This window comes from Homarus americanus, unplaced genomic scaffold (genome assembly GCF_018991925.1).
Source record: "Homarus americanus isolate GMGI-L3 unplaced genomic scaffold, GMGI_Hamer_2.0 scaffold16430, whole genome shotgun sequence".
Taxonomy (NCBI): domain Eukaryota; kingdom Metazoa; phylum Arthropoda; class Malacostraca; order Decapoda; family Nephropidae; genus Homarus; species Homarus americanus.
In genome coordinates this window covers 9,767,409-9,782,437 of record NW_024729259.1, presented here as the reverse complement: position 1 = coordinate 9,782,437, position 15,029 = coordinate 9,767,409, and the positions used below count along the sequence as shown (strand labels likewise).

At 38.7% G+C, this 15,029-nt stretch overlaps 1 protein-coding gene across 1 annotated transcript in view; it reads right to left on the bottom strand.

Moving 5' to 3' along the window:
- LOC121866573 overlaps window positions 1–15,029 on the bottom strand; it is a 115,661-nt gene that overhangs the window by 16,850 nt on the left and 83,782 nt on the right. The window contains exon 4 of the mRNA XM_042366341.1: window positions 13,009–13,301. Within this exon, the coding sequence (XP_042222275.1) occupies window positions 13,009–13,301 (293 nt within the window). The remainder of the gene's footprint in view (window positions 1–13,008; window positions 13,302–15,029) is intronic.

Below are 15,029 nucleotides of genomic sequence, written 5' to 3'. Positions count from 1 at the left end.
CTCCCCCTCTTCTTACAGCTGCCAATGGGAAGCATCTTGGTAATAAAATTTGATGTTTATTTTCATTGTCTAATTTATCATGTATCAAAGTAATATTACTAAAAATTGTGTAGGTAGTAGGCAGCTACCAAACAGGTAGATACTACCGCCTGGGAAGATATTGGAAGCATAATGTGTTGTCTAATGGTAGACCCTGCTGCCATATGGCATCACGAAAATTGTGGCCAAGTCCCAGGTTCAGCGCTGACCTGACTTTCTGCCTCATTTACACACAATTGCAGTTTGAATTGTTCCTCTAACTTTGACAACACAACATACATACAGTATATTATTTCTCACTTTTGATCTTTTTTTTACTTTTTGTATTTTTTATGGTTAGTTACTTAAAATAAGGCCAATTCACTTCAAGTAATGGCATCAAATGTTACCAGCTGGTGTAGTGTAAACACTAGTGACGTCACTTAAGCGTCTGTATTTAACTGTCAGTAGTTTCAAGAATTAATGCAGTCATTTACTGAATATTCCTTGTAAAAAAATAAATTTTAAATTAATTATTTATAGGAGATAAGTATTATTATCAGTAAATATACCGATATGCATTACTGACCACCTCCACTGCTAAAAATAGCCCAATCTCGCGGTCACTTTCCCTTTCTTGTCTCCTCACTGGCAAATGGGGGGGGCGTGGGGAGGGGTGTGTGATGATAGCTGTGTTTATTACAGGGGTATAATTCTCTTTTACGGTATGTTAGACAGGTTTATAATACATTTTTATTATTTTAATATACCGGTAATCTTAATTTGAATCCAGCTTGCCAAACGTAAGTTTCAGTATAAAATAATTAGTGGTAAGACCTTGTGAGTGGCTTACGATGTTTGCATCACCACTCTTGACACACTAAACCACAATATTTAAGAGGTAAGAATTTTATACTTGGTGGTTTAGACGACCCCCTAACTTTGGGCAGATTTTTTTAATGTTCAAATTCCGTCTTATAAGCCGAGATATACGGTAAGTGAATTTGTCCTCAATCCAACCTTTAAAATATGAAAGACAGCATACTTTATTTTATGATAGTTAAGTCAGTTTCCAGTTAGGTTAAGTTAGGAAGGTTAGGTTAACATTTTTATATAGATCATTAAAATTTTAAAGGGCTTATAATTTTTGTTCTATGAATTTCTCCAAAAAAAAGGATCAAAGTCTTGGAATCACCATAACAATATACACTACAGTACATGAGAAAAAACAATAATTTTTTTAGTGTGTGTTGCATATCAAACCAAACAAATCTGAGTTTCCTATGGAATTTTTTATTTTTATTTTTTTTTAACAGACAAAATTACCCTCAATATTTAGATGTTGGAAACTTATAAATATTAACCTTCATAAATATACATGTTTCAGAATTTACAAATTTAACTAACACAATATTAATGACTTTATTTTCACTTACAGGTAGAGACACAGCTGACTATTCACCTTTCACCAATACTGAAGAAATAAATCTTGGTATCATTTGATTGACGGGGAATTTTTCCGGTTCCAGGGAAGATTTTGGAATTTGCTTTCTAACCTAACCTCGGAACTGGTTCCCAGACTCGGAACAAAAAAATTTGGAGACTTTCCGTAAAATTCCCAAATTACTCAGACCAGAAAAAATGCAGTTTCTGGAATTTTCTGAACATATACCTTGGAGAAATCATAACGTACTGTATGCCTTAATTATTAGTATTTTTTTTTTATTTTACACTCTGCATACATGCGAGGATATTACGTATTAATTTATTTGTGAAATTTGTGGATGATTTTTCTTTTAAAATACTTTACTCTTGATCATCCATATATTATAACATATCCTGCTTTTAATAAAGGCTATAGTATTCTGAAATAAGCATTATCATTGTATTTTTATCCTTATTATTATTACAGTTTATATTAAACATTAAAAAATGCAGGAATGATTTTCAATTAACATTGCAGACTGTATTGAGGATATTTTTAAACCATTTAATTATCATCTTGTTCTATGTTTAACATTATTAGTCTCTGATTAGATGTTAGAATTTCATGACTGTACCTACTGTAGTATATGGGTTCCATGACATTTGCTCACAGGATGAACCTAATCTAACCTAACATGTATTCATTTCCATAATAGTTGAGTATATGCCTTGTAAACAAATGTCTGTACACTAACTATATGAAGGCTCTCTGGTGAGGATCCATAAACAGTATTTACATGTAATATTTTCCCAAATAAAAGACTTTTTAAACAGCAGAGACTTTTCTCCGACTTCTGGTTTAGTCATGTCTTAACATATTGTATACATTTTTACTCCTGACATTGGGAAAGTGTTCAAGTCTTGTTGTTTTGAAAGGGTATTTATTGCATTACTATAATCAGGTGGAGAAAAGGAGGAAACATTATCTCAAGTTTTCATATCTTGTAGATAACTGGCCTTGTATAATATGAAAGTAAAAATTTTGGTATAAAAATAATTTCCTGTTTGATAGAAAACTAACAGTTATGGTGATATTTTTTCAAAATTTTATCCCAATTCATCTGTACACTGAGTTCATCACTGTAATAACAAAATTATAATACCTAATATTGTACTTTGGTACATTCTACTGACTTGATCCACAGAACAGGCCATAGTTTTCTTTATTACACTCACCCAACCCCAAGTTCATGAAAAACTTAAAACTTTATTGTCAGATTTAATAAGGATAAAGAAGAAAGGAACAGATATTACACTCAATTCCTACATTTTTATGGTTGTCACAGGCTTTATTTACTTATATTCACTGTAAATAATCGTATTTTATTCCGAGAAAGGCTTTATTTACCTATATTCACTGTAAATAATCTTATTTTATTCCCAGAATTGGCTTAAAATCCAAGAAAATAGGAAAATGAGGTGCACCTTAGCTTGGGATTCAAGTTTTTTATGCTCGTAAATCGTGTAGCAAGAGCAAACGTATCGTGCCACTGACAGCGTTTTCAGGGTGCAAGCATACCAACCCCCAAGTCTTCCGCCAGTTGGTACACATGACTACACTACGATGACGTAGTAACAACAAACGACAGTCGGGTACCACCATGGCCCATCTTGAATAATCACAAAATTTTCACTCCATTGTATTACGACCGCCGGGATACCATGGCATGGTGTACACCACGGCTGATCTTGCATTAGGGCCTAAGTGCGCACATGTGAAAACATATTGTCATTACTCTACATAAGAATATGAAAGCAACACTTATTTACTGCTCATATATATTGAAGGGTTAAATGTTGTACTCTGTATAGACAAGCGCGCAGAGAGAGAGAGAGAGAGAGAGAGAGAGAAGAGAGAGAGAGGGGAGAGAGAGAGAGAGAGAGAGAGAGAGAGAGAGAGAGGAGAGAGAGAGAGAGAGAGAGAGAGAGAGAGAGAGAGAGAGAGAGAGAGAGAGAGAGAGAGAGAGAGAGAGAGAGAGAGAGAGAGAGAGAGAGAGAGAGAGAGAGAGAGAGAGAGAGAGAGAGAGAGAGAGAGAGAGAGAGAGAGAGGGAGAGAGAGAGAGAGAGAGAGAGAGAGAGAGAGAGAGAGAGAGAGAGAGAGAGAGAGAGAGAGAGAGAGAGAGAGAGAGAGAGAGAGAGAGAGAGAGAGAGAGAGAGAGAGAGAGAGAGAGAGAGAGAGAGAGAGAGAGAGAGAGAGAGAGAGAGAGAGAGAGAGAGAGAGAGAGAGAGAGAGAGAGAGAGAGAGAGAGAGAGAGAGAGAGAGAGAGAGAGAGAGAGAGAGAGAGAGAGAGAGAGAGAGAGAGAGAGAGAGAGAGAGAGAGAGAGAGAGAGAGAGAGAGAGAGAGAGAGAGAGGAGAGAGAGAGAGAGAGAGAGAGAGAGAGAGAGAGAGAGAGAGAGAGAGAGAGAGAGAGAGAGAGAGAGAGAGAGAGAGAGAGAGGAGAGAGAGAGAGAGAGAGAGAGAGAGAGAGAGAGAGAGAGAGAGAGAGAGAGAGAGAGAGAGAGAGAGAGAGAGAGAGAGAGAGAGAGAGAGAGAGAGAGAGAGAGAGAGAGAGAGAGAGAGAGAGAGAGAGAGAGAGAGAGAGAGAGAGAGAGAGAGAGAGAGAGAGAGAGAGAGAGAGAGAGAGAGAGAGAGAGAGAGAGAGAGAGAGAGAGAGAGAGAGAGAGAGAGAGAGAGAGAGAGAGAGAGAGAGAGAGAGAGAGAGAGAGAGAGAGAGAGAGAGAGAGAGAGAGAGAGAGAGAGAGAGAGAGAGAGAGAGAGAGAGAGAGAGAGAGAGAGAGAGAGAGAGAGAGAGAGAGAGAGAGAGAGAGAGAGAGAGAGAGAGAGAGAGAGAGAGAGAGAGAGAGAGAGAGAGAGAGAGAGAGAGAGAGAGAGAGAGAGAGAGAGAGAGAGAGAGAGAGAGAGAGAGAGAGAGAGAGAGAGAGAGAGAGAGAGAGAGAGAGAGAGAGAGAGAGAGAGAGAGAGAGAGAGAGAGAGAGAGAGAGGAGAGAGAGAGAGAGAGAGAGAGAGAGAGAGAGAGAGAGAGAGAGAGAGAGAGAGAGAGAGAGAGAGAGAGAGAGAGAGAGAGAGAGAGAGAGGGGGAGGGGGGTGTTCCAACACACCTGCCTGAGAAGGTCGTTAATCCCTCAAGTAACCGAAAATTTCGTTAACCGAATCCATTGTTTCAATGGGATATTGGGTAATTGGTTCCAGCTCACCGAGAAGTACATACAAAGTAAAAACAAAAAAAATGCAGTAAAGTACACTTACTTTGAGGTGTGTATGTAGAAGGCTCCTGGTTGATGATGATGATGGGAATTAGAAGTAGGGGTGGAGGAGAAGGGAGAAAAGAAGGAATTGGTATGTAGGAAAAATCACCCTCAGTGGACCCATGCTTGATACCTCATTTCACCAATAAAATTTTAAGTTCACTAGGTGTAATTCAAGACTATTTTCTTTAAATCACCACTGCACTATATATTATCAATATGTTAACTAAAGTTCAGAATGACCAATACAGTAATTTCAATGAAAAATGAAAAAATATTCAAGACACCAACAAAATAGGTGCTCTCTCCACAGAAAACAAAGCCAGACTGATGCCTGGTGACCGACCCACGCATCTGTTGGGTGCACAACTAACTAGTTCCCTGTACTGCATATATTATCAATATGTTAAATAAATGATAAAATAACTAATAATTTTAATATAAAATATTAAAAAATATTAAAAAGCTCAAATTTATTGATACAGGGTATTTACTCCATTGGAAACGAATTTAAGCTTAGAACAGATTACTGAATTGGCTGAGTACTGTACCCCCTCAGCTGATGCTCACAACAAAACATGATTTTCCTAAGGATTTTGTTAATCAAATTTTTGTTCGTTAACCGATTTGAAGATTCTTATGGAAGGTAATTCGTTAACCGAAATTTCGTTAACCGAGGGACCACTGTAATAAGGCTGAGAATAAATAAAATACAGTATAATATAAAACTATAAAATAAGAAAATGAAGAGCATGTGTGTGTATAACTACATCACCAACTCGTCAGTCTGGCTGGCATGTATATTGTTACTTGTAATGAAACTATAAAAGTTGTGGAAAAATAATCAAAATATTCAAATGTGGCTTAGAAATGTGGAAAAGATAATATAAACTATAAATTAGAAAAATTAAGAGCAAATGTGGTAAGTACAGTGGATACTTGAGTGAAGCGTTATACGAGTTTAGCGATTCAGGAGTTTAGCGATCAAGCTAAAATTACCCAAATCTCAAATTCGGCACCACTGTTTGCTAGATTAGCACATAATGCTAATATAACGGCCATGTGCTTACACTCATGATGTCACGCAGCCATTGTTTTTTAATTTCTCGCCAGTTAGTCACGCACGCTGTTTGAGTTAGTGATCACCTCTCCCTTTACGGTGTAACTTTGCGATGGCTGACGCACAACCAGGACCCAGTAGGAGTGGAAAACAGCCTATAAGTGGGAAAGGAAGATGACCAAAATGTCTTGGGAAGAAGCTGCTTAGTCTCAAGGAGAAAGGAGAGATTTAGGATAAACTTGAATGTGGTATGCGTCTTACTGCAGTGGTTAAGTTATATGGAGTGAATGGGTCTATGATGGGGCATAAGAGCAAAGGAAGAGCAGATAAAGCAGTTTTTGTATGCTGTAAGAAGTGGTACTGTTGCTTCTGTAGCACACATTACAACCAGCAAGCTTATGGTCACTATTGAACACTATTTGAAATGCTTTTTAGACATTACGGCAAAGAAAAATGAAGCTGTTTCATCCTGTGGAGTGAGAAAGGAAGGTGCTTGAAATTTGTGGAGCTGTCACAAAAAAATTAAAGATTCATAACCCACCCAAGTTTGTTGCTTCAGTAGGTGGTTTTAGCAGTTTAAGAAGAGACATGCAATGAATACCAGCAACATCCATGGTGAGGCAGTGAGAGCTGATGTGGCAAGCAACTTAAGAAGATCTTTGAATGGTGCTCTTTACAGTAAACTCAACAGGCAACTGTAAAATGAAACCTCTTGTTCTTTACTCAGCAGCCAAACCACGACCTTATCAGCACGGTGATATGGACAAGATTAGTGTCTACTGGATGAAGACTAAAAAGGGGTGGATGAGTTCTGTATATTTATTGAGTGGTTTGATTATCACTTCATTCCCGATGCCAAGGCATACTGCCAGAGGAATGCATCATGTCATCCTCATTTTCTCCAAGGACAACCCCCTGCATGTGAGGAGGTATTCCAGCCTCCCAGTACAACGTCTATTATGCAGCCATTGGACCAAGAGATCATTGCTAATGTAAAGTTGGCGTATCAAGAAAAAATAATGAAGAAATTTGATTAGGCAACTGACATCCCAGACATCATTAAAGAAATTGAGCAAGAGGTGGAGGATAAGTCTGATCAAGAGGCAGAAGCACAGGCTAAAGGAGAGGCAGAAGCAGATGATTCAGAGGCAGGTGAGACAGAATGGGCAGAGGCAGAGGAAGATAACACAAGCACAAAACAGACATCAAAGGCCATTAAGTTCTACAAAGAATTTGACATTAAGAAGGGTGTGGTTATAACGGTGGAGCATTGGAAGGAAATAACATTAGCAACAATTCATCACAGACAGAGAAATGCACTGCCAGGCAGGGATTTGTCTGCCATTTTGTTGCCCAAGGTGAAGCAGGGCGAAAGGTAGACAATTGAGGCAGCGATCGAAGCTGTGGAGGAGGCAGCGAGAGCAGTGCAGGTTTCTCGATACAACCAGTTGCAGCCTGAAGATGTGAGGGAACTCATCGGTGCAGAGGACATGAACATTGAAGAGATGATCAAGGATGAAGACTTCGAAGAGAGGGCAGAAAGGGAGGAACAACAAGAAGAAGTGGAAAGAGGCAACATGACAACTCGACAGCTGACTGACATCTTTGCACTCATTGAGCAGTTAAAGATTTTGCTTAACAAAAATGATGGTGATGAATATTAATAAAATAAAAGTATAGAAGGCTTGTTAAAACTATGAGCAACTACAAAGAGCAGCTCAACAAATGTACAAAAGCTTGCAAGCATGCTCTCATAACAAGTTTCATGACCAGTAACCTTTCCAAGGAACCTACACCTCCACCTGTATCTAGTGACGAAGAAGAGGATGATATGGAGGATATGCAACAAATAGCCCCAATGGACCCTGGAAATGATTTTGGAGGCTTTGTGTCAGAAGATCCAAGACTAGGGGAAGAGCAGCATTAGGCGTAATTCGTTAAAGCTTCTATTTAGTGAGCATAAAATGTTTTATTAACCTTTTGCATGAATAATTACAATATTTGTATTTTTTGGATTAACAAAACTGCACGATTGTGGCTATAAATGGGCTGAAAAAAAAATGGACATTGGCTTTGGGCTGGGAACAAAGCATGGTCATTAAGTATCTCGAGTTTATCAGTTTGCGAGTTTAGCGGTCGCTAGATGGTATGAAACGATCACTAAATCTGGATACCCACTGTAAATATGTTATGAGGCGGTGGATTACTGGGTTATAACTGCATAGCTTCACTCCCTTCCTACATAACAGCACAGCATACACACATCTAGCACGGCAGCCACAAATCTGTGACTCAGCTGGTTGACTGCTTGAACTGTGTGGCATCAGAGAATGGTTTGAGTGTGGAAGGAGCTACTTTTTTTGTCCATAAAATATGTGCTACAAATATTGTATTTTATGATATGCTATGTATTGATTTTATTGTTTATCATAGCAATGAATAAGGCAGCTATTTCCTGTTGCGTGCAGTATTCAAATTTATGATTCTCACTGCTTTTAGAGGAATTTTTATTATTATTTAATTTTGGTGCTGGTTAGTTGAATCTACCAGCTGCCCAGATATGGTATAACTGGGATTCTACTGTATTTGTATTATCAAAAATTATATTGTTTATAATTATTTGTTGTATTGTACTGTACTATACAAATTATGCAATTCTCCAAATATTATACAGTACTAGTTTTCAAAAATTGAAAAAAGAACCTACAATTAGTTATCCATAAGCTATGTTACAATATGCAAAGTATTTCTGAAAATTGCTAATTTAACTAACTGTAAAATAATGTACAGTCAGTTTTGATAAGTTGTCATTGTGGCTTCATCATGACTTAACCACAGGTATACATGGTTCCTCTGTGATGTTGACATCATGATGGTCTTACCCGAGTCAGCCAGCCAGGCCCAGGCACCAGTTGTCGCTCTTGCCAATGACACCGTAATTCAATGAGAGGAATTGTCTGGTAGGCTTACAAGTGACCGTTGTGAGAACATTAAAGAACAAAAAGTTTACTTATAAACATGTTATATCATACACACACAGGTACTCCTCGACTTACGACCACCCGGACATACAACCGCCCCAGTCATACCAAATTACGTATTTTCGAGTCCCGACGTTAGTGATTGCGCTGTGTACTGACATAATTTTACTTTGTAATTCCCTTTAAAATAGCTGGCAAGCTTAAAAGTAAGAGTTTTGTGGTGCTGAGAAGAAAAAGAGACACCCATTTTAGATTTTCTATGTATTATTTTGGCATTTTCGACCAATTCGATTTTCGACCAGGATTTGGGTCTCTAACCCTGTCGTAAGTCGGGGACTGCCTGTATTGTGAACAAGGACTGCGGAAAAAAGAACATTTCTCATTTTCCAAGGGGAGGGGGGTACAAGTGCACCCCTTGCAGATGCCCATGATCAAGATCATTGCTTCCCATGCAAGCTTTCATTCCATGCCTAACTGGATCTGGATCTGCTTTACAAAACAAAAATATCGAGGAGATTAAGCCTGCTGAGAAGCTGAAACAATGATCTCACCATTGGCTGAAGTTAAACAGTTTAATATATCGAACAGTTCTGTAGTGATAAGTTTTAAATTAAGCTAATGTAGGATATCACCTTTTAAAATGTGGGAATGTAATATTCTATTCTAGTCCCAGTCTCACTCTTCTGATTCATAAAAAAGGAGTAATGAAAAGAGAGAGATTACTTTCCTGAAATTAAATCATATATTTAGCAAATACAGTAGACTCGCAACTTACGTGAGGGTTACGTTCCTGGGACCTCGTGTAAAGCCAAAAAATGCGTAAACTCAGAAACACTCCTAAAAATCCCCTAAATAGCCCTAAAATCACTATATATACGTACATATACACTAGAATTGGCTGGGAACATAAGGGGGAGGGAGGGAGGTGGAAGGGGAGGTGAGGTGATGTATTGTGACAGTTGGCGCCGAAGATCTAGTGCGTATTTTTTTTATTTACTCTTTAGAGTGACTAAATTTTTCGCTTATAAAATGTCACTGAACTGTCCTGGGAGAACAAAACTTACATTGCTGGGATTCTTGTAAGATCGTGATTAAGTTTAATATTAACATGCTATAGTTTGCTCTACACATAAAAATTTTAATAATTATTTAGTACAGTAGGATCTCAAGTTTAGTGAGTTTTAGATTCATGATTCATATGTTTCGCATCACCTTTAAAATTTTCAGCATCTCAAGAATAGCGATTTTCATTACCAGTTTTGCGAGTCATTGTTGAGTGGACAGCGCGCATTGTCATGGTGTTTTTTGTTTACAGCATAACGGCAGTTAGTTTGAATGAGTGAGCGGTGCAGTGACCTTGGATTATATAACCCATTGTGCTTACGTTTTGCGAGATTCTTGTTTAACTATTAACGATTCTTGTGTATTAGCGATTCTTGTGTATTAACAATTCTTGTGTATTAGCGATTCTTGTGTATTAACAATTCTTGTGTATTGGCGATTCTTGTGTATTAACGATTCTTGTGTATTGGCGATTCTTGTGTATTAACGATGAGTGAAGTGCGTAATGTAAATGTTGGGAACGGTTCTGGTGGTAATGATGGCCGTAGAGAAGGTCAACAAGGAAAGCCCCAAGCCAAGCATGACTACCGTAAGGGGGTCAAGAAGAGGAAATACACTCTTGAAATAAAACGAGAGATGCTTGAAAAGATCAAAAGTGGTGCTTGTACCTGTGAAATTATGTGTAGGTTCAACTGCCCTGAATCAACCATACGTTCCCTTAAGAAGAACAAGGAAGCCTTAATTGCTTCTGTGAATATATTTTCAAGATTTTCAAGTAGCAAGATGTTCTCCGATACTTCACAACGAAACCTACTGTTAGTTATCACAGAACATTACCTTCACAAGTGGGTGGAAAGAAGAAACCGTGAGCAAGGCGACCTGTCTGGGCCACAGATAAGGCATCAGGCACGTGTTTATTATGCTGCAGTTCCACAGAAGAAATGTATTGACTCTCCACCACCGTTCAATGCTTCTGCTGGTTGGTTGACTGCCTTTAAGAAGCGTTATGAAGTCAAGTTTACCCACTACCATGGGGAGAGTGCATCGGCTGATGTTATAGCAGCAGAAAAATATCCACCTGTCTTTCAAGCTCTTGTGAAAGAAGGTGGTTATTGCCAAGACCAGATCTTCAATTGTGACTAAATTGGCATTATCTGGAAGCGCTCACCTAAGACCACTTTCATTGCCAAGGATGAAAAACAGGCAAGGGGTGTAAGGACTTCAAAAGACAGGATTACAGTTTTATTCACAGCTAATGCAAGTGGAGATTTCTTGATGAAACCCCTGGTTGTTAACCATGCTACCCGTCCTACAGCCTACCGTCATGCCAATATGTCGCAGCTCAATGTTTATTTTACGTCTAACAAGAAAGCTTGGATTACAATGTCTTTATGCACCGATTGGTTTGACAAGCACTTTGTTCCTGACGCCCAACATTGACTTCAAAGTGATCCTGGTGATGGACAATGCTCCTGGACACTCTAAGTTTCTAATTGGATGCCACCCTAATGTACAATATATCTTCCTTCCTCCTAACACCACATCGCTTCTGCAGCCACTTGACTACGAATTCATCAGTAATGTTAAACTGTTCTACTATCAGTCACTGTATAAAGACTTTTGTCAACAGACAGACTCATTAGTTGAGTTACAACAAATTGAGGCAGAACTCGATGACGGTGACCAGGCTCTACCAGCTGAGGAGGAGGAGGAGGAGGAGGAGGAGGAGATGGTAGATGGCCTGACTCCTAGCACCTCACCACCCTGCAACCGTGAAGTTTTATCAGTTTGTGAATTTTGGAAGAAATATAATATTAAAATGCAGTGGACAGAATTGTTGAGGCATGGCGTAAGATTAATGTTGCAACGGTGCTACACGCATGGAAGCCTTTGTTAGCTAACTCAGAGATAAGTGGGACAGAACAGACCGCAGCACATGGAGAGAGGCAGTCCATGGCGGCAACACTAATGGACAAGGTGGAGGCAGCGCGATCAGTCCCAGCACCGGGATTTTTAGATGTTCAGGTTGACGATTTGCAAGAAATCGTTGGTCAACATCAGCAGCAACCAACAATTGAAAAAATGTTAGAGGATGATGAAGAACAAGAAGAACAGCAACCAACACAAGAGTATGACGTTAAGCCTGGTGAATCTACAACACACCAGCTGACTGACAAACATCGCACATCTCAGTGAACAGCTAGAAGAATACGATACCAGGCCTCTTCCTCCGAACCTTATGTGCTCTGCCCTTGATAAGGGTATGGAGGAATATAAGGCCATGTACAAGTCCCGTGTTAATGCTCGTCAGCAGGCCCTTATTACTTGGTACCTGTGCAAGGCCCAGCCTGTTAATGCCTTGGCAAACATCGCTTTACGAGATGATGATGGCACCACCGATGATGATATTGAATTGTTGGGTGACTTACTGGTGGAACAGCTACCTCAAGACTTTGAGGAACTTGATGCTGAGGTTAGAGGAGGTGTAGAGGAGGGAGCAGGAAGGAAGCAGTAACCAGCCCTCCCTGCCTCGGAACCCATCAACCAACACCGTTAAGCATTTCACTGATTCCATCAAGGTAAGTTATTCTACAGTATGTGTATATAAATATTGTTATCAACAATATGTACAATATAATATGTATGAATACAATACTGTAATGTCATTTTCTTGGTGGGTTGTAGGTCATTATAGAGGGGTTTGGGTGACACTGCAGAATAGACTAGGCTTATTTATATTTATTTCAAGGTCACTCATTTCACGATTTAACTTTCGCGACACGAAAACCAGAACCAATTAGTCACGAAACATGAGATCCTACTGTACATTTGGTCATTATGAACGAGTAGGAGAGATGTTTAAGTGCACTAAATTGACACACATGAGAGGCAGGTGTTACTCCGACAATACCCATGCGGCAACTGAAGACAGAGAGGTGGGATGGCGGGGGTGGAGCGTTTGGCGGGCCAGCGTTTGGCGCGCTTTTGACCCGTTTTTTAAATTTTGAGTTTGAAATTGGAAATTGTAACCTAACCACCAGGGTAATCAGCATATAGTGTAGTTGAAATCGCGTAAGAAAAATACGCATAAGTTGCGAGTCTACTGTAGATAAAAGATCCTTATACACTATTCTGAAAATTAATTTCCATCCTACCATCTTGGAAGTCGACTTCAATGTTGACAGACACTGGCAAATCTGATGGAGGTCCTGATGTGTCTGGAGCAATGACAATACTTGCACCATCTTCCCCAATTTTGCCCAAGCTTGTATTTCTTTCACCATCCATGTTTTCTTCTTTTTCTATGATCCCTAGGACAGAAGGCATAGACATACCCTGGTGTTTGTAGTCTGCATCATCAAAATCATCTATATCTTCCAGTTCCTCTTTTACACCAGATTCATTCATAAGTTTTTCAAAATCTCGTCCGGCGATGGAATCCCGGTATCTGGTAGCAAACGAGGGATTAATAATTATCATTGACTTATATGTGAATAGTATCTAATAAATAGTTATCCTGTATTTATTAAAATAAACTAGATATTAATTATAGGTTACAGGTCGCTACAATTTGTGAGAGTTAAACAGCTTAAACAGTACAATAAAAATTAATGACTTTCCTGTACAGTAGTGACTATTTCATACTGAATTTGCTTTTTCTATGGAAATTAAAACATAGTGTTGTCCCCCACACTTTGTACACTATACAGTATTGCATTTCTACCATAATGAATTTTTACTTTTCCAAAGCTTCACTCATGGTAATGAAAATTCATGAAAATGTACCTTGTAAGACTTATTTCAATTTACTCATTGCATATATCAAACCACTTTGTATATTTGAACACAAATAAGAAATGATGAATTAACCCTGAAAATCTATTTAATAACACATACTGGATGTTGGATATCAACATTATTGAGCTAGCAAAAGTCCACATTATTAAAGCATACAGTACAGTAAACTTATTCCTAACAACAGTGTGTTAGCTATGAACCAATGAAAAGCTATCAAAAGGCTAGCTACTAATTAAAATACTGTATCAGCTTCTAATAAGAAGATTAGCAACACTTTTCCCATATACAACGATGCGCTGTTTAGCGATCATTCATTCAGCGATAATCAGTTTACTGATTTAAAATTTCTAACACCCACAGTTATTTAACTATCTGCAATTGTTCGGTTTAGTGATCATCAACTCACTGGGAAAAGTTCAGGAGGGCAGTAAAAAAAAATGGGGATCTCTACTGGGAGGGCATTGTGGGTGTACAGTATATGGGTGGGTGAGGGCGTGATGAGAAAATGATGGGCAGTAGCATAAAGGTAGGGGTGGGTTGGATGGATGGGTGGGCGCTCGGGTGGTAAAGGAGGATTCGAGATATAGCAGCGAGGCACAGGTGGGAGGGAGCCCTGTCTACCTCTGCCACCATCACCACCTTACCCAATAGCACACATCAAGTGCCGACTCCTAAAAATTGCTTCGGTGAATTACATCTACTGTACATATTTGAGCACAATAAGTAGTATAATAAGTGTAGAATTATGTAAATGCAAGTTATATTATGTAAGTGATGTCTGAAACTCACCGTGGCACGTTTGCTGTGGAGCAGAGGCCTTTCTCTAAGTTGCATTCCATTTACAATTGCCACATGTAATCAATAAAAAAAAAAGTATGTTTGAATTTCAAATTTCTATTTATCTGCCTATCCACTGTATCCAGTATCATATAATCACAAGTCTAATATTAAAATACGGTGGACATAACAAAATTAAGTGTAGTAAAATAAATGCCAAATGTGATACTATATGTCCCCCAGCCCACTCAGAGATTGTGGCAATGTTGTATTTTCAAGGCCGACACTAGGCCACTTAGAGAGGGAGCCACTATATAAGATACTACCTATGAATCAGCCAACCTGAATTTTAGAAATTACTTTAGAAATCATTATCTAGCTTTTCAAGCAAAAAACAGAAATTAATTTTTGGGTAACCATAGGGGGTACATATCTAGGTTTATTATAGGCGTTTATTGTAGGGCGTTTTAAGATGCACGGAATAGCTAACACATTCGCTTTCCCGGCCTGTCATTAAAAAATTTGACAATGTACCGCGTCTTGGGAATAACTGTTGTACAACACAGTCTTCAGAAAACAAAATTAGGAGAACTGTTATTTC